The sequence below is a fragment of the Plecotus auritus genome (assembly GCF_963455305.1).
Source record: "Plecotus auritus genome assembly, chromosome: 4".
Classification (NCBI taxonomy): Eukaryota; Metazoa; Chordata; class Mammalia; order Chiroptera; family Vespertilionidae; genus Plecotus; species Plecotus auritus.
Window position 1 is genome coordinate 46,463,661 of NC_137775.1, and position 20,645 is coordinate 46,484,305.

The following is a 20,645-nucleotide window of genomic DNA, read 5'->3' on the forward strand; positions in this document are numbered from 1 at the left end:
ACATGTTATATAAAATTTGTAAGTCTTTTAGGATTATTGTACATGAAATCACATAAAGAATGCTGCTTGATTTACTTCATTACTATTAGGGTAATCTCTGTTTGTGTTATGAAAATCCCACTACTCCTGTGAAAATATATGAAAATACATTTAGATTTGAAGCAGAAACAATTTTCCAAGTGATAAGGCTGTATAAACAAATTCCATTGTCCTTTAAATAGCTGTATACTTATCCAACAAAGGTAAATACTTTTCATATATCGCTATTAAGATTTTTCACTAGAAGTGGCTAGAATCATATTTTGCAATAAATTATGACTTGTATTGACTACTGTAAAACAAATGACATTGTAGTTTTTGCTCATTTGTCAAGCTAGTGTTTCTTTGGTACAGATTGTGTATGTTGCTCCAATGAAGGCCTTGGCAGCTGAAATGACAAATTACTTCAGCAAACGTCTACAGCCACTGGGCCTCGTTGTGAAAGAGTTGACTGGTGATATGCAGTTGTCAAAAAGTGAAATTTTACGAACTCAGGTATGTTGCATACTTACATTTTTAAAATATCTTTTTTTTTTCAGGTAATTGTGAAAATTGCTAAATGGCTATATCTGAAGTAACTATAAAACATAATATATAATTTAATGAATTTTATTTATAACCACATCTTCTACAAAAGAGGTTTATGGTGGGGCTTCGTTTTATGGTCTCCCTTCTAACTGCGATTTTTGCTATATCTTGAGTTAGATTCCTGGTATAGATTTTAAGTCCATTGACAATAAATGTTGTTCTTTTGAAACAAAAGGGAGTAAGGATAAGACAGACTTCAATTGTAAGAGCAGAATAATATGTAGATATTTAAGTGATTCCCCTAGTCTCCTAAAACATTCCATAAGAATTATTTAATTAAAGGAAAAGTTTTAGTCATTCTTTATTTCATCACATAGGAAGTTACTTAATCATGCTCTGGATATAGCACTCCATTAGGTGACTTTCATGACAGCAAAAACATTTAAGATTCACCATTTCTGCCCTCAAGGATCTTGTGACTGAGTAGGCAAAAACTATGTTAGAAATACAACTAGATTATCATTAATGGATGCAACATGTAAGTAAGGTGATGTTTATAGTGCTTTTAATAAATAAAATGCCAAATGACCAAATATTAATGGGGTAATTTAGGGAAGTTTGATAGAAAATAGATGATAATAGCTTTTGGAACACTGAGTGAACATTGATTTAAAATGTGATTGGAAGGTGTATTAAATGTTTCCTTGGGCTGCCATAACAAATTACTACAAGCTGAGAAACTTAAATTAACACAAACTTAACTCTCACAATTCTGGAGGTCAGAAGTCCAAAGTCAAGGTGTCAGCAGGGTTAGTTTCTTCTGGAGGCTCTGATAGAGAACTTTTTTCCACATCTCTTTCTTAGTTTCTGGTGGCTGCTGGCAATTCTTGGCATTCCTTGGTCTGTAGACACATCCCTCCAATCTCTGCCTCTGTCTTCACATGGCTTTCTTCCCTGGGTGTCCTTTCCCCTACTCTTCTCTTCTAAAAACACTATTCATTGGATTTAGGCCTTTTCCAAATCCAATATGAATATATCTCAAGATGTTTTACCTTGTTTATATCTGTAAAAAGCCTTTTTTCCAAATAAGGTTACATTCAATTTCTGGGTGAATATCTTTTTGGGTGTTACCATTCAACCCACAGATAACAGGTACACTGAACCATGTGACAAAAAAACCCAGGTTCCAGTTAAATGTATTTTGGGGTTAATAAAGATGAGTGCATTATAATTGATATTTGTGTCAATTTTACCAGTTGCCTTTCATAGATAATTTTTTTAAAGTTGATCCAAACCCATGCATTTTACCCCATAACATTTTTGGAGAATCTTATTATTCCAAATTAATTTTTCTAAAAATGAATAATTATATTTGATACATTAAATGCATAATGCCTTTTATCATCATCAGTTTAGTATCACCTGCCTGGAGCTATTTTAATAATTTCCTTTTTAAATTTTTTTTTTTAAATTTCTTTATTGATTAAGGTATCTCATATTTGTCCTCATCCCCCCATTCCCATCCCAAACCCCTCCCCACGCATGCCCCCACCCCCCTGTTGTCTGTGACCACTGGTTAGGCTTATATGCATGCATACAAGTCCTTTGGTTGATCTCTGCCCCTTACCCCCACCCTCCCCTACCTTCCCTCTGAGGTTTGACAGTCTGATCGATGCTTCCCTGTCTCCGCGTCTGTTTTTGTTCATCAGTTTATGTTGTTCATTATTTCCCCTAGATGAGTGAGATCATGTGATACTAGAAATACACTTATAAAGCCGAAAATGAGACAAGCAATAATGGTTATGCTGAGAGGCAAATGAATCAGTCTGTAGTGAGTTTCTTTCTGGGCCAACAGTTCTTTTGAGTCCCAATTTCAATGTCAAACAGTTCCTTATGTGTACATGTCAGCAGTGATATTTCAGTTCTGGATGGTGGACAAATGGTGGTAATGCAGGTCCGACCCACTCTGGTTTGGTCCTGGGCAACCTGCAGCGACACACAGCTGCTGACTGCTAGTATGGCAAGGTGTTGTCATCGTCTTCCATCTCTGAACTGTTTCTCTTCTGTCTTCATGTCTGGAGCAGTCCTGTCAATTCCTCTCTGTTGCAGGAATCCACATGGTCTTGGAGGTGTTTTCTGAAAATATACAAACATATTCTCAACCAAAAGTTAATAAAGGAATCTTTTCTATAAATTTGACTTGGGATCCTTTTTCATTTTTTGCCCAAACAATTTTCCTTTGGCTTGTTTTGACACTATGTGTGTTTTTCATGGGTGTCTTGCTGTTAGCATTACAAATGAAAGTTAATTTTCTAAAGTAAAGATTTTCTAGATGTAATTTACTTATAGGGTATTTTTCCTTACATGATACTCTTCTACTATCCCCCATTTTTTGATTTAAATATTAGGAGGCTTTGGAAATTTTATAATGTAGTCTTGATAGCTTTTAAATTTTAATTTTTTGCACTAAAATATAACTGCTTTAGTTTCATTACATGTTACACAATTTTACCATGAGATGAACTACCAATAAAAATTTTAGTTAACACTTTAGGAACAGCTTTTTGTCCAGTATCATTAATTTTTCTAGAATATTCGCTTATTTCACTTAGCCAATTTAAATTAGTCTGAGAACTTGACTACTATTTTACTGTCAAATTTAATACTCTAACAACAATCTTATTTTACCCTGTAAATATTAGTGGAAAGGATTATTTGCCTTCTTGAGTAGGCCCTGAGGATTCCTGTGCTAGGCTGGATTTAGATATCAAAAACCCACTTCCCCACACCATGGGTACAAGACAACTCAAACAAGTCTTGTTGCAGTGGGAGGGCAGCTGCTGTCGGCCAAGTCTCTGTCTGTTACCTGGGTCCCGATTTGAGCTGGGCATGGGAAGCAAAGCAGCCATGGGTGCAGGAGACCTCCCTCAGAAGGGGTGAGGGTTCAGGTCCCTGCAAAGTTGGGGGGGTGAGGGTCTGTACCCCACTCCTGTTGACCCCCGAGTTCTCTCCTGATGGCCTCTCTGCGACTGTGCCTGTCTTAGGTTGTTCCTTCCCTGAGGAATCTTACCCGTCTCTGGCTAACCAGCCATCCTCTGGGGCCAAGCAGGGTGATGTGAGGTTCAGTTCTGTCTCCTTGGTAGCCTATGGCCCCGTGGCCTCCTTGCCCAACACCTACCTTGGGATCCCCTCACCTGCTGGCGGGGCCCCGGCACTAATCACATATCTTGGGGAACCCAGGTTTCTTCTCCAGGGAGGGCCCAGCTCACCCCACTGGGCGAGAGATCCATGGTACCAGCCACCACGAAGCTTCAACCTCAGCATGAAAAGAAAGCTCAGGCAACAGCTGTGGGCAATTGGATTGTGAGAAGAGGGTCCCTCTTGGCCAAAAGGGCAAGAGGGACCAATATAGAATGCTCAGGTGCCTTCCCAGTGGGCCCTCTACACAGTGGAAGGGATTAAATCCTTTCATGTCCTTTTTAAATTGCTGCCAGACATTCAAAGAATTAGTTTGTAAGTTTGTTTGGGATCATTGTACATTATGCTGTTGTAATTCTAAAATATCAAGAGATGTGTTACCTTTGTCTCCAAGAACCAAAAAGATGATTTTTTATTGATTCCTAAGGGTGTAAGGTACTATTATAGGTAATGGGTATAATACAAATCTGGGAAAAATTATAATGACATTGCAGAATAATATCATGTAAGGATATTCTTTGTTCTATCCAGGGGTCCTCAAACTACGGCCCGCGGGCCACATGCGGCCCGCCGAGGACATTTATCCAGCCCGCTGGGTGCCACTGCCTGTCCTGCTTAGCAGTCGACTCGTCCCGGGCCCGCAGTGCTCATAGGAATTTGTTCATAGTTGTTTTTTTAAAAATCTTTTTTTTTTAATATATTTTATTGATATTTCACAGAGAGGAAGGAAGAGGGATAGAGAGCTAGAAACATCGATGAGAGAGAAACATCGATCAGCTGCCTCCTGCACACTCCCTACTGGGGATGTGCCCGCAACCAAGGTACATGCCCTTGACCGGAATCGAACCCGGGACCCTTCAGTCCGCAGGCCGACGCTCTATCCACTGAGCCAAACCGGTTTCGGCCATAGTTGTTTTTTTTAAACTATAGTCCGGCCCTCCAATGGTCTGAGGGACAGTGAACTGGCCCCCTGTTTAAAAAGTCTGAGGACCCCTGCCTAGGCCATGGCAATTCCATTTCAAACTGGCTGTCAATTTCTTTTTGTATAAAAAAGGTCTTAGTTACATTTTCTGCACCTCTCCCAGGAGCAAGTAGTGATAGTCCCTTCCTTTGGTGTCCACGCAAGCCAGAAACCTCTCTTTAATTTTACACACAAATGAGCAGTGGTTTGATATTGTGTCATACAAAAGGGAAGCTGGGTAGCGACCCCTGTGTAATTATACTTCCTTGCCCCATCATGATCCTCCTGGATGACCAAGGTGTTTGGTATTATTGGTGACTACACTAGGCGGGGGATCAGCCCACGTAAGGGCTCTTACCCATGAAGGGTCAGGAACGTAAGTCCAAAATACTTTCCCATTTGCCCCAGGTAATATTACCGTACAGCTGATGACTGCTAGCATGGCAAGAAAGATGTTCTCAGGCGTTCTTGGGGTTCTGGTTACCTCACAATTTCTTTTCTATTTTTTTTAAATTTTTATTTTTTTATTATTTTTATTATTTTTTTACATATGTGTCCTTATTCCCCCATTACCCCCACCCTCCCCTCATGCCCCACCCCCCTGTTGTCTGTGTCCATTGATTAGGCTCATACGCATGCACACAAGTCCCTTGGTTGATCTCTCCCCCTTACTCCCACCGACCCTCTCCTTCCCTGAGGTTTGAGGTTCTGATCGATGTTTCTCAGTCTCTGGATCTGTTCTTGTTCATCAGTCTATGCCATTCATTATATTCCACAAATGAGTGAGATCATGTGATATTTATCTTTCTCTGCCTGGCTTATTTCACTTAGCATAATGCTCTCCATCTCCATCCATGTTGTTTCAAATGGTAGGAACTCCTTCTTTTTTACCGCAGCGTAGTATTCCATTGTGTAGATGTACCACAGTTTTTTAATCCACTCATCTGCTGATGGGCATTTAGGCTGTTTCCAAATCTTAGATATGGTGAATTGTGCTGCTATGAACATGGGGGTGCATATATCCTTTCTGATTCGTGTTTCTAGTTTCTTGGGATATATTCCTAGAAGTGGGATCACTGGGTCAAATGGGAGTTCCATTTTTAGTTTTTTGAGGAAACTCCATACTGTTCTCCACAGTGGCTGCACCAGTCTGCATTCGTACCAGCAGTGCAAAAGAGTTCCTTTTTCTCCGCATTCTCGCCAACACTTGTCATTTGTTGATTTGTTGATGATAGCCATTCTGACAGGTGTAAGATGGTACTGCATTGTTGTTTTGATTTGCATCTCTCTGATGATTAGTGACTTTGAGCAGGTTTTCATATGTCTCTTGGCCTTCCTTCTGTCTTCTTTCGAAAAGTGTCTATTTAGATCAGTTGCCCATTTTTTGATTGGGTTATCTTCTTTTTGTTAAGTTGTATGAGTTCTCTGTAAATGTTGGAGATTAAACCGTTATAGGTGATGACATTGACAAATATGTTCTCCCATACAGTGGGCTTTTTTGATGTTTTATTGAAGGTTTCCTTTGCTGTGCAAAAGCTTTTTATTTTTATGTAGTCCCATTTGTTTATTTTCTCTTTGGCTTCCGTTGCCCTAGGGGCAGTATCAGTGAAGAAGTTCCTTCGGCATATGTCTGAGATTTTGCTGACTGTGGATTCCTCTAGTATTTTTATGGTTTCCCGTCTTATGTTTAAGTCCTTTATCCATTTTGAGTTTATTTTTGTGTATGGTGAAAGTTGGTGGTCTAGTTTCCTTTTTTTGCATGTATCTGTCCAGTTTTCCCAACACCATTTGTTGAAGAGACTGTCTTGACTCCATTGTATGTTCATGCCTCCTTTGTCAAATATTAATTGAGCATAGTGGTTTGGGTCGATTTCTGGGTTCTATTCTATTCCATTGATCTATATGTCTGTTCTTGTGCCAGTACCAGGCTGTTTTAAGAACAGTGGCTTTGTAATACAGCTTGATATCTGGTATTGAGATCCCCCCTACTTTGTTCTTCTTTCTCAGGATTGCTGCAGCTATTCGGGGTCTTTTTTTATTCCAGATGAATTTTTTGAAGGTTCATTCTAGATCTGTGAAATATGCCATTGGTATTTTAATGGGAAGTGCATTGAATTTATAGATTGCTTTTGGTAGTATGGACATTTTGATGATGTTAAGTCTAACAATCCATGAACATGGTATGTTCTTCCATCTGTTTATGTCTTCCTCTATCTGTTTTTTCAGTGTAGTTTTCCATGTATAGGTCTTTTACCTCCTTAGTTATGTTTATTCCTAGGTATCTTAATGTTTTTGTTGCGATGGTAAATGGGATTGCTTTTTTAGTCTCTCTTTCTGTAAGTTCATTATTGGTATATAGCAATGCCATAGCTTTCTTGGCATTAATTTTGTTTCCTGCTACAATGCCAAATTCATTTATTAAGTCTAATAATTTTTTGATGGAGTCTTTAGGGTTTTCTATGTACAGTATCATGTCATCTGAGAATAAGGACAGTTTTACTTCTTCTTTTCCAATTTGGATGCCTTTTATTTCTTTTTCTTGTCTGATCACAATGGCTAGTGCTTCCAGCACTATGTTGAACAGGAGTGGGAGAGTGGGCATCCCTGTCTGGTTCCTGTTCTTAGGGGAAATGGTTTTAGTTTTTGCCCATTGAGGATGATGTTGGCTGTAGTTTGTAATATATGGCTTTTATTATGTTGAGGTATGATCCTTCTATTCCCACCTTGCTGAGAGTTTTTATCAAGAAAGGGTGTTGGATTTTGTCAAATGCTTTTTCTGCATCAATTGATATGACTATATGATTTTTATCTCTCAATTTATGTGATATATCACGTTTATTGATTTGCGAATATTCTATCATCCTTGCATCCCCTGGATAAATCCTACTTGGTCATGGTGTATGATCTTTCTGATGTACTGCTGGATTCGATTTGCTAGAATTTTGTTGAGGATTTTGGCATCTATGTTCATGAGGGATATTGGCCTGTAATTCTCTTTCATTGTGTTGTCTTGATCTGGTTTTGGTATTAGGGTGATGCTGGCTTCATAGAAGGAGCTTGGAAGTGTTCCTTCCTCTTGAATTTTCTGGAGTAGTCTGAAGAGGATAGGTTTTAATTCTTCCTTGAATGTTTGGTAAAACTGTCCTGTGAAGCCGTCTGGCCCCAGGCTTTTGTTTGCTGGGAGCTTTTTGATGACTGCTTCAGTTTCTTCCATAGTTATCAGCCTATTGAGATTTTTAGAATCTTCCTGAGTAAGTTTTGGAAGGTTGTATTTTTCTTGGAATGTGTCCATTTCCTCCAGGTTGTCTAGTTTGTTAGAATAGAGTTGTTCATAGTATTTTTTAACAATCCTTTGTATTTCTGTGGCATCTGTTGTTATTTCACCTCTTTCATTTCTGATTTTGTTTATTTGGGTCCTCTCTCTTTGCTTCTTGGTGAGCCTGGCTAGAGGTTCATCAATCTTGTTTATCATTTTGAAGAACCAGCTCTTGGTTTTGTTGATCTTTTGTATTGTTTTTTTGGTCTCTATGTCATTCATTTCTGCTCTGATCTTTATTATTTCCTTCCTTCTGCTCACTCTGGGCTTTTCTTGTTGCTCTCTTTCTAATTCTTTGAGTTGTTGGGTTAGATGATTTATTACCATTTTTTCTTGTTTTTTGAGGTAGGCCTGTAGAGCTATAAACTTCCCTCTCAGGACTGCTTTCATTGTGTCCCATAGGATTTGCAATGTTGTGTTTTTATTGTCATTAGTTTCCATGATGTTTTTAATTTCTTCTTTGATCTCATTGATAACCCAATCATTGTTTAGCAGCATGCTATTCAGCTTCCACGTGTTTGAACTTCTTTGTAATGTTTTTATTATAGTTTATTTCTAATATTATGCCATTGTAGTCTGAGAAAATGCTTGATATGATTTCAATCTTTTTGAATTTGGGGAGGCTTTGCGTGTGACCCAATATGTGGTCTATTTTTGAAAATGTCCCATGTGCACTTGAGAAGAACGTATATTCCGTGGCTTTGGGGTGAAATGCTCTGAAGATATCAATTAGGTCCATCTGATCTAGTGTGTTATTTAGCATTGCTGTTTCTTTGCTCATTTTTTGTCTAGAGGATTTATCCAGTGATGTCAGTGGTTTGTTAAAGTCTCCTACTATGATGGTATTGTTGTCGATCTCTCACTTGATATCTTCCAGGAGAATTTTTATGTATTTGGGTGCTCCTGCATTGGGTGCATATATGTTTACCAGAGTTATATCTTCTTTTTGAATTGCTCCCTTTAGTATTATGTAGTGGCCTTCCTTATCTCTTGTTATGGCCTTTACTTTGAGGTATATTTTATCAGATATAAGTGTCGCAACCCCAGCTTTTTTCTCATTTCCATTTGCCTGAAAAATGTTTTTCCATCCCTTTGCTCTCAGTCTGTGTGATTCCTTTGCTCTGAGATGGGTCTCTTGTAGACAGCAAATATATGGGTCATGTTTTCTTATCCATTCAGCTACCCTATGTCTTTTGATTGGTGCATTTAATCCATTTATGTTTAATGTTATTATTGACAAGTACATGTTGGTCGTCATATTTTTCCTTAGTGTTTATGTTTCTTCTTGCCTTTCTCTTTCTTCTTTTTACAGCAGTCCCTTTAGCATTTCTTGCATTGCTGGCTTGGTAGTGATAAACTCTCTTAGCCCTTTTTGGTCTGTGAAGCTCCTGATTCCACCTTCAATTTTGAATGATAGCCTTGCCGGGTATAGTATTCTTGGATTCAGTCCCTTGCTTTGCATCACTTTGTATATTTCATTCCATTTTCTTCTGGCCTGGTGTGTTTCTGTTGAGAAATCAGTTGATATTCTAATAGGAGTAACTTTCTATCTCTCTCTGACAGCCTTTAAGATTCTTACTTTGTTGTTGGTGTTCGCCAATCTAATTATGATGTGTCTTAGTGTCGGTCCTTTGGGGTTCAACTTGTTTGGGATTCTATGTACTTCTTGGACTTGCATAGTTTTTTTCTTGCCAATATCAGGGAAATTTTCTGTCATTATTTCTTCAAACAGGTTTTCTATTCCTTGCTTCTCTTCCTCTCCTGCTGGTATCCCTATTATGCGAATGTTGTTTCGTTTTGTGTTGTCCCAGAGCTCCCTTAGGCTCTCCTCTTGCTTTTTAAATCTTCTTTCCAGTTGCTGCTGTGTTTTTGTGTTTTTTCCTACCTTGTCTTCTAATTTGCTGATGTGGTCCTCAGCCTCTTCTAGTCTACTGTTTAAGCCTTCCATTGTATTCTTTATTGCAGCTATGTCATTCTTCATCTCCTCTTGGTTTCTTTTCATGTTGGTGACATTCTCATTCAGCTCCTTATAGTTCTCATTGAGTTGTGTGTATTTGTCATTGAGCTATGTGTATTTGTCATCCATGCGTTTAAACATCCTTATAACCATTACTCTGAATTCTTTCTCTGATAAGCTGCTAGCCTCGAATTCATTTAACTCCCTTTCTGGTGGTTCCTCTTTTTCTTTCCTTTGGGGATTGCTTTGTCTTCCCATGTTTTCCTGTAATGTTTTAATTGTAGATCCAATTGCTTTGCTACCCAGGTTGTTTTGGGGATGGTGCTACTGGCATAATCTCTCAGTTCTCCTGGGCTTGTTAATCTATTGTAGCTCCGTACTTGAGCTGTTTGGGTTCTCTTGATGTAGGCCTGTGAGCTTGAGAGGCACAACTGCGGTGTCTAGAAGTCAGCCGCTGTGGAGGGGAGTGACCCACTTTTTGCTGTCTTGCACCCTTAACTGAAATCACGCGTGCCCAGCAGGGACTCACAGTGGCACCCAGGAACTGTCTGTTGGGGTGATGGGGCTCAGGGGGTCTGCTCTCTGGAAAGGTGTGACTGTGGTGCCCAGAGTTCTGCAGTCTTGGGGTGGGCAGACCCAGCTTTTGCTGTTGCACCTGTGGAGGATAGGCACTTACTCCCAGTGGCGGCTCACAGGAGCATCCATGGTACATTTGCCAGCGAGGCACACTGAAGGGCTCTGAAGGGCCCTGGCAGTGTAGCCGCGCAATTGAGGCGCCTGTGGGGCCAGTATCCAGGATGAGTGAATTCAAAACTTCTACTGCTGGTAGGGAGTGCGCCGCCGCTTGTTCAAGATCGCACCCAGGGAGAGCTCACAGTGGCTCCCACTAGCACCCTGTGGGTAGATGGGCTCAGGGTGCCTGCTTGTTGGAACTTCGCCTCTGTGGAGGTGCGCTTGCGGGGCGCAGAGTTCTGATGCATTGAGGTTGAGCAGCTGGGGTGAATGTGGGCAATTATCCAGGAAGAGGGAATTCAGAATTTCTACTGTGGGGCTGCGCGCCCTTGTCTGTGCAGAATCACACCCTCGGGGGCTCTCAGCAGCTCCCAAGCGCTGCCTAAAGAGTGGAGTGCCCTGGCTGCCTACAGGGCTAGATACTCGGGAATCCGGAGTTCTGCCGCTGGAGAGGGGGAGGTTGCACTTACTGCTGCCGAGAGGTGCACCTTTGGATGTGGAGGTCCCAGGGTCCGCGGGTCTGCGGGTGGGGTAGCAGGATTTTGGCTGCAGTGGCTGCTGGGTCGCGGGGCAGTTCCAAGGCCTGTCTGGTTGGTGGTGTTGATGAGTTCCTAAAAAAGACAGTTCTCCCCTTCAAGATGGCATGGCTCCGTGCTAGAGTCCCACTGTCCAGGGAGTGCCCGCAGCGGTGGTAGTCTCTCCTCGTGAAGGAGAGCCTATCTGCCAGCCCCTGCTGCTCCTGTAAGATTTAACTTTCCCTCACTCACACACACACCACGCACATCCACACACTCTCCTTTCATACCCTCACTCACTCACTTCCTCTCACATCCGTCCTGCCAGCTGCCATCTTTTCTCAGTGTCTATTTTAATAATTTCTTAAAGTGCCTTTTAATTAAAAGGACTTTCTCTAGTCTTTGATATATGATCAAATTTGTAATACTGTCTATGAAATTTGAGAGATTAGATATCATTTAGCTTTTTCCTTGAAGCATTCTAAATTTGTTTTCGTTAAAGTATATTTTTATTTTTTTATTTTATTTTATTTATTTATTTTTTAAAATATATTTTATTGGCATTTTTACAGAGAGGAAGGGAGAGGGACAGAGAGTTAGAAACATCGATGAGAGAGAAACATCGATCAGCTGCCTCCTGCACAACCCCCACTGGGGATTTGCCTGCAACCAAGGTACATGCCCTTGACCGGAATCGAACCTGTGACCTTTCAGTCCTCAGGCTGATGCTCTATCCACTGAGCCAAACCGGTTTTGGCTAAAGTTTTTTTTTTACGTAGAGTAACTTTCTCTAACAAATGTTGGTTCTCTTTACATAATTTGTGCACTTAATAAAATCTTGATTGCTCTTATACTGTATCCCACTGCTTATTGATACTAACAAAAGAATATTTATGGAAAGGCAGGTAGCATTTGAATTCAAATGATCCAGACACTGTGCTATGTGTATATGCATCCTCAGTCAGTACTAGAACCTTATTGAGTAGTGTCTCCATTTTATAAATCCAAAAAGTCAAACTCATTAAAATCTACCTTGATTTACAAATTAAATTTTCAGAAGGTTTATGAGCATCCCCCTTTCCCCATTTGCTCATCTATGTACTTTCTAGACCTGCTCTGTATCCTTTGTGAATATTTGTTAACTCTGCAAGGGCAGGAGCCATGTGCTTGGCCTCAATAAGAGTTATAAATTGTGATGCTCTTCTTCTAGATTGTGATGCTCTTTATTCTCCTCTGAAGTAGCCCTACTGCCAGTGATGCTAATTTTTTGTAGACCTGAAATGAGATCTTTCTACATATTCACACCTTACCTTTCTACATATTTGCACAGATGAATAGACTGCTGCATCACTGCCTTTGATTGGGTTACAGAGAGAGCACAGCAGGAGGACTGCTGAGCACGTGGGAGTACAGACATACTTGACTTTTATTTTTGAAGTTTTAACTCCCTGCTTTCCCTACTGTGTTCCACTTTTTAAATTTTAAATAGCTTTTCATGATTCCCATTTTATATTTTTCGGTAAATAAGTATCCCAATAATTAATACAAATATCTTCTTAAATTTTTTCTGTCATTTTTCAAAAATGTTTTCAGAGATGTTAGTTTATCTTTTTTAAATATGGGAAGGCAAATTCTCTGTCATGCTGTTCTGATCATATTATTCCGTTGCTCATAAACTTTCACTTATTCTTTATTGCTTATTGAATTAAGTCCAACTACCGAGCTTGTTAAGAATCTTGTTTAATTAAGTATAATATGGGACATGATCTGTTTTGTGGTTCACTAGAGACTGTCAGGTCTAGTATGAGTTATAATTTTATTGAGATTTGAATGTAAAATTTTCTTTTACAAGATAGAATTATATAATTCTATGATTTATTGTCAGGAGAATAATTCTTTGATGCTCAACTGAAAAGCAACTTTGAACAACATAGTAAGTTTCTCATCATTGAAAACACCCACCTACCTTTCCACTTATTTTTTATTCTACATCTGCCATTAATTTCAAACTTCTCCCAAATGTACTCTCTATGAAGAATTATTACTTTAAAATATTCATTGTGTTTTTTAGTTGTTCCATTGAGCAATTCCTTATACCTTTTCCTTATACTTTCTCTTTCCTCAACTCAGATGACCCCTTCTGCATTCCTTCCTAATATCACAAATGCAGTGTTCGTTTGAACCTCAGTGAAAATATTGGTTAGAAATTTTAGAAAAGGTTTCTCCTGTCCTGACAGTAACTTTGTATCAAAACATAGCATTTGCTCTACGTTCTAACATTCTTTTCCTCTTGTATTTGTTTGCTCATTCTTATCCTGGGCAGGATTTATCTGTGCAGCATTGGGAGTTGAGATGGGTTATTTCAGGTTTTATTTTTGTTTCTATTTTGGTTGAGGATGGAGTAAGATTCTGTTCCCCCTCTCTCAGGCCCAGGCAACAGCAAAGGGCACCCTGAATGTCTATTTTGTTATTCTGCTAGATCAGAGCTCTAGCAACCTTAGAGGGTGTGTGTGATGCATATGCAAGTGCTCATGTCATGGGCAGTGTTAATGTCACACTGCCCTCATTTACTCCTTTCTCAATTAGGTTTTTCCTGTGGTATATATTTTATTGATTTTTCAAAAAGAATATGTATATGCTTAGGGGCATGGTGGGGGATAGGACAAAAGGGGAGATGAGGAAATTGGTTAGAAATCCCATATGCTCAGGTTGCAGTTTTATCTGAATATCTATGCATATGTTTAATTTATATTTCTACCTTTCTGTATAAAATCTGAGATGTCTTTATTTTATCTCCATTCCTAAAGGATATTTTTGCTAGATATGGATTTGTAGGTTGTCAGTGCTTTTCTTTTAGGACTTAAAAAATGTGCCATTTTTTTCCTAGCCCCTAAGGTTTCTGAAGTAATGTCCACTGCCGTTAAATTATTTTTCCCCTATAGATAATATGTTTTTGGTTCCTCTCAGTCTCTTTTCAAGATTCTGTCTTTGTTTTTACTTTCCAGAAGTTTTATTATGGTGTATCTAGTTGTAGATGTCTTTATCTTATTTAGTGGTTTCTCTTTTTAATTTTAGCAGTTCTAGTGGGTGTGTAGTAGCATATCATTGTGTTTTTAATTTGCATTTCCCTAATGACTAATGATGCTGAGCATCTTTTCATATTTTTTTTTTTTTTGGCATCTGTATGTTTTCTTTGGTGATGTATCTTTACAAATTGTTTGTCTTGTTTAAAGTATTTTAAATGCTGGTTTATCTTACTGTTGAGTCATAAGACTGTATGACTCTAAATACAAGTCCTGTGTTGAATATGTGCTTTGTAAATACTTTCTTCTAGTTGGTAAGCATTCTTTTCATGTTCATAACAGTGTCTTGAAAAGTAAACACTTTTCATTTTTACAGACTCCTAATTTATTGACATTTTCTTTTATAGTTTATGTTTTGTGTATCCTGTTTTAAAAATATTTGCCAAGCCCATGATAAGATTTTCTTCTATGATTTATCCTAGAAATTTTATTTTTTTGGCCATGTTCCATTTTAAGTTGATTTTCTGTGTAAGATAGAAGTAAGGAAGGGATGCAGTTTTTTTCTTTCTTTCCTTTTTTTTTTTTTTTTTTTAATGCCTGCTGATCTGGCACCATTTGTTGTCGCAGTTCTCTTTTCTCCATTGGATTGCCTTGGCACCATTATTGAAAACTAATTGACCTTATATGTTTGTGCCTCTGTTTCTGGATTCTGTTCTGTTCCATTAATTTGTGTGTTTACCATTATGCCAATATCACACTATCTTGAATACTATCTATATATCTATATATATAAAAGCCTAAGTGACCATTCAATCGTTCGACCGGTAGCCATGATGCTCAACACACAGGCATGGAAACATGGAACAGACTGATAAATCTCAGAGGAAAGGGGATTCATGCACCAGTGGGGTCCCTCAGCCTGGCCTGCGAGGGTTGGGCTGAAACTGGCCCCGTGCAAGAGGGTCACCAATGGGGTCCCTCAGTCTGGCCTGTGGGGATCGGGCTGAAAATGGCTTGGTGCAAGAGGGGAACCGGTGGGGTCCTTCAGCCTGGCCTGTGGGGATCAGGCCGAAACCAGCAGTCCGACATCCCCCAAGGGGTCCCGGATTGCGAGAGGGCGCAGGCCAGTCCGAGGGACCTCACCGGTGCATGAAATCCTTGCACTGGGCCTCTAGTGACTATATAAAATGTCTTGGAAGCAGATGGTTTAGTAAGTCCTCCAACTTTGTTCTATGTCAAAGTTGTTTTGATATAGTCCAGGTCTTCTCATTCCTACATGACTCTATATGTTTCGGTTTAATTTGATAACTTTTTCCATCTAGTACTATGCAATCTTATCTAGAAACCATCGAATATAGAGATAAGTTATAAAAGTGTGAAATGTTGATTGTAACTATTTTTAAAAATTATTTTGCTAAACTTGAACCCCCTGAATACAATGCTTTAATGGCAATGAAATCTAAAGTGACTCAAAAGAGATTATAAATGTTTTAAATGTAGGGAAAAAATACCCACAACACTCTTAATATTATTTATTATTTTAAGGTATTTACTGGTAATTGCTTTTTTAATACTTTTAGTTTTTTTATTTTTCCTTCTCATTTCAATGCATATTTTTTCATTACTGACAAATTTAATAATAGACAAACAAAAATTATGTTAACATGTCCAATAACAAGTTATTACAAGTATGTTCTCATTTTTGTGCTAAGATATATTCATATATTTGATATAAGGCACTATGGTCATACTGATACATTGAAGGTAATTGATTTTTATACATGTGAACTATTTAGGAAAGTGCTTGGCACATGATTTCTTAATGAGCATTAACTATTTTTTAATAGAATCATGCAAAAAGCTGTTTATATCCTTGCTTTTTTATCATTTAACAATGTGTCATGAACAACTATTCATGTCAATAGTTATATATCCACAACAATTTTAATGACATTAGCTAACCATACAGAGTGGATTGCTGATTGTTGGAAAGGACCACATACACACACCTGCCATGTATTCTTCATTTTCTAAAATTAGGGTTATAGTGCAGGGCTTTCAATGTAGTAGCCACTAGCCACATGTGACTATTAAAATTAAAATTAAATAAAATGTAATAAAATTGAAAATTCTTTCCCTCATTTGAACTAGCCCCATTCAGCTGTTCAGTAATCACCAGTGGTTACTGAATTAGATAATGCAGATATAGAACATTACTATCTTCACAGAAAGTTCTATTGGACAGTGACAGTAGAGTGTTTGGAGGAAGCATTATGGCAATTCGGAGGACAGAGGCTGAGGGAGTTTCCCCTGCTTTTCCTTTTGTTAGGTGGCATATAGTTCCAGCATACGAGGTTTTGTCACAGTTTTGAAAGCAGCTAATTATTGCTAAGCCACTCCGCTTTTGTAGAATTTAGTCTTACAGTCTCTGGTCTTCAGTTTAAGAAAATGTTTACAAACAATAGGCTTTCTTTGTTCTGAACCTGTTCTGATACAGTTCTCAGCTATGCACTTGAGAATCTCTATTGACATTATTACAGATGTCCCCTATCCCCACTTCATTTTGACCCCGCCACCTCCCACCTCCCCCTTCACCTCATGTTGTCTGTGTCCATGGGCTATGCATATATGCGTTTGTGTTGGCTAATCTCTTCCAGTCCCCCCACTCCCCTCCCCTCTGAGATCTCAAGTGATCTATGGCCCTTTTAGAAATCAGTTTAACTTCAGCCCGTATATCTTTATATTACATATCTAGGCATTGAAATTGCCACATCACTATGTTGATTATAGTTTGCTCTGGAAAATACAGCGTAGTTTTATAGCTTACTTATAACCATCACCATCCCCTCCCTCAAATCTCCTTCTCTCACTCAATGTTCTATTTGGTATTAAGAGCTAAAAAGAAAGTAACATAAATTTAAGCTGCCTTATAAAACATGGAATAAGAAAAATTAAAAGGAAGTGAAAATGATGCACAATGTAGATTTTATCAGCACAAAAGGATTTGTTTCAACTTATGGATTTTGTAAAGATCTGAACTTCTGCCATACGTTAGGACAGTCAGGATATTGAGGATAAAATCATTTTCTAGTTCATTAAAATACTGTGTTATTTGTTTCATAAATAAGTGAAGAATACTAATCTTTTGAAATCATTATTCTCTAAGCTATTTAAGTATGTATACAGTTTTTAAACAGGTTGAAAAACCCAGTCTTAATGATGAAATATAAATATTCTGTTATACTGATTTAGTTTAGAAATTAGTGTGGTATTGTATTTGTTATAATGTTGCTTCTTATTTCCCTAGTTGTCCTCTTTGTTTGTTTTGGGATTTGTTTTTAATAGTACTTATTTTAGAAGCTGAATAAAAAAACAACAATAATATTCTTTTATATTTTGAAGGTGATTCTTGACTTTTTAAGCTTAATTTTTCAAGTGACTGCACAAACATAATTAGTGTGTTTTTAGTGGCAGTAATGATTTTTCAGTCCTTTTTAACTCTATAAACATTGAGTTTTTTTTTTTCTTGTGTGTTTTTTTCTATTTGCATTTCCAATTTCATATAATTAAGCAATTAACCAAAATAAAATTTTAAGCTTTCTTTTGTTAAGCGAGATATCCAAACAAAGGGACTAGAACCTAAAATGTGAAAGTTTTTATCTCTAAGAACAATGATTAGTTTATGATTCGTTTTAATAGTCTTCACCATGTGTTTATACATAATGGAATTAGAAGGCTACCACTTTTAAAATCCCTGATGAAAAGTAAAAATTATTTGCCAGGATAAACGTTTTCTGCTTTGAAGGCTTACCATTAAGAAGTAATGAGCCGAAACCGGTTTGGCTCAGTGGATAGAGCGTCGGCCTGTGGACTGAAGGGTCCCGGGTTCGATTCCGGTCAAGGGCATGTACCTTGGTTGTGGGCACATCCCCAGTGGGAGGTGTGCAGGAGGCAGCTGATCGATGTTTCTAGCTCTCTATCCTTCTCCCTTCCTCTCTGTAAAATATCAATAAAATATATTTAAAAAAAAAAAAAAGAAGTAATGAGAGTTCTGGTTTGAAGAATATCTCATTACTTTCATTAGTAAGAATTCTATAAATTATTTTGAAGAATCATGGAAATCTTAGTGTTAGTTAATTATTTTTACTCTTTCAAGATTTAAAAGCTATAAAATATTAAAATGCTTTGACTGAAAAGTATACTTCTATATATAAACTACTGCTTTTAACTGTTTTGTTCTTAATATATTTGGGTTGGAGAGGGTAGTAAGAGAATGATAATTTTTCATGCATAACAATCTGTCCAGTGAATGCAAATTATCTATAATAATAAAAGCATAATATGCTAATTAGACTGGACGTCCTTCCGGATGAAGCCGGGGCTGTGACAGAAGCCCGGGTCCGAGTGCCTGTGGGCGGCCAGAGGGAAGCCAGCCTGGGTCCCGGGTGCCTGCAGGTGGCTGGAGGGAAGCAAGCCGGGGTCCTGGGTGCCTGCGGGCAGCCTGAGGGAAGCAAGCCCGGTCCCGGCTGCCAGAGGGCAGCTGGGGGGAAGGAAGGCCTACTCTTGCACGAATTTCGTGCATCAGGCCTCTAGTGTATTATATGAGACCCTTTTCTTACTTTTTAAGTTAAAAGCACTCGGTAACCTAATTATCTTTGCTTTCACTGAAAAAAAAAAAACCCAAAACTTAGCATAACAATTTAGGCTATTTCATGAGTATTCCTTTGGGAAAAAATAGGATGCTTCATAATGTTAGAGAAGCACAGAGGGGAGTGTGGGTCAATTTCTATTAATGGTTTCTATTTTTTGTTTGTTTTATATCAACATTTAGTTACTTTTTCCTATCATGTGATTGTTCCATATTCTTACAGATATTAACTAAGTAAAAATAGCAAAGTAATTAGAAAATTTATTTTTAAAAATACCAATGCTGCTTGCAAAGTTTATCATGCTAACATCTACAAAGACCCTATTTCCAAATAACGTCACATGTATAGGTACCAGGGATTAGGACTTGAATAGTCTCTTTGTGGGGACACAAATCAACCCAGAACAGACACCTTAGGTAAAAGGGGCAATGTCTAACAGGTTTGTTTGAGTGGTAGCTCATTGTGGTTTTGATTTGCATTTCCCTGATGATTAGTGATTTTGAGCACATTTTCATGTACTGGGCTGGGATTCCCAGGAGCCTGCTGGTAACCTGGCACCATGGATTCTGCCTGGGAACATGAGAGTCACCTTACTTGGGCTGCTAGAGCCATTAGGTACATGCTGGTAGAACCAGGAATCTGGGTTTTGGGAACCTCTCAGGGGGGCACCGCAGGCCTTAAGGGAAAGTAGGCCTGGTGCTGGGGCAGGCTGTCTGAAGTGAATTGGGTACTCATTTACTTTCCTTCTCCAATAAGGCGGATATCTCTCTGCTGGGCTGCCTGGGCTTAGGTGGGGGGAGACGGGGGTGTTGATGGTGGTAATGTGAATTTATCTTTTCTACTCAATGTATCTTTTCTTATTTCTGTGCTTCATCCACATACTGTAATCCATCACCTGGAGTCCTAAGCTCTTGTGAAATTATTTTCATGCACGAATAGTTGTTCAAATTGGTGTTTCTGAGGGGCAGTGACTGAGCACTGGAAAACTCCTCTGCTGCCATCTTGCTAAGATTGCTCCCAGTTTTTCAATTGGGTGTCACGAAAGCTTAGAGCCAGTTTTTATACCTAATCACAGATACTGCTTTGGCTAATCCTTTGGCCGTATTTGCTTTTCTCCTTTATTAATTTTTGTGCCTCGTTTTTAGTGTTATGTGAGTTTCTGTTAAGCCACTTAAAAGCCAGTAACATATAAGTGTGTTTGATCCCTTTTTCAGTGCTATAAATTTGTTAGGTTGTAGGAAGTTGGAGAGAAAGGAGAAAAAAGTGCAGAAAAAGATGTAATTTCACTTGGCTCTGTGTAGTTTATACTTAGAGTCAGTGGCATTTGCTTGCATAGGGTCAGCTGCCTCGTCTGCCCCTCATAGGTGACCATTACATTTCATAACATTGTGGAAGAGTTTTGACCACATTTTACTTCTTTGCTGTTTTTTTTGTTTCTTTTTCTTTCTTAAAATATACGCTTGTAAACTTCTTGGCTTTTTCTTTGTATTTCTAACCATGGACATGGAGTGAGTGACTTGGTCATAAGCTTCTATTGAGAAATTCTTCTTTGAATAACCACCGATTGTGATTAAATAGTATGCATGTCCTGCCTTTGTTCTTTTTCTAAGTAAAATAGAAAGGTTCCACATAATATAAGCAGATAAGCAGTAAGGACAACTAGTTACCTTATTTGCGCTCATTTTCATCAGCCTATATCCTGCCATAATTTGTTAAGATTTAGAATC

The 20,645-nt window shown here is 38.5% G+C and overlaps 1 protein-coding gene across 1 annotated transcript in view; it reads left to right on the forward strand.

Moving 5' to 3' along the window:
* Window positions 1-20,645, forward strand: part of ASCC3 (activating signal cointegrator 1 complex subunit 3) — a 288,876-nt gene that overhangs the window by 69,118 nt on the left and 199,113 nt on the right. Inside the window, exon 10 of the mRNA XM_080665788.1 lies at window positions 394-534. Coding sequence (XP_080521914.1) covers window positions 394-534 — 141 coding nt within the window. The remainder of the gene's footprint in view (window positions 1-393; window positions 535-20,645) is intronic.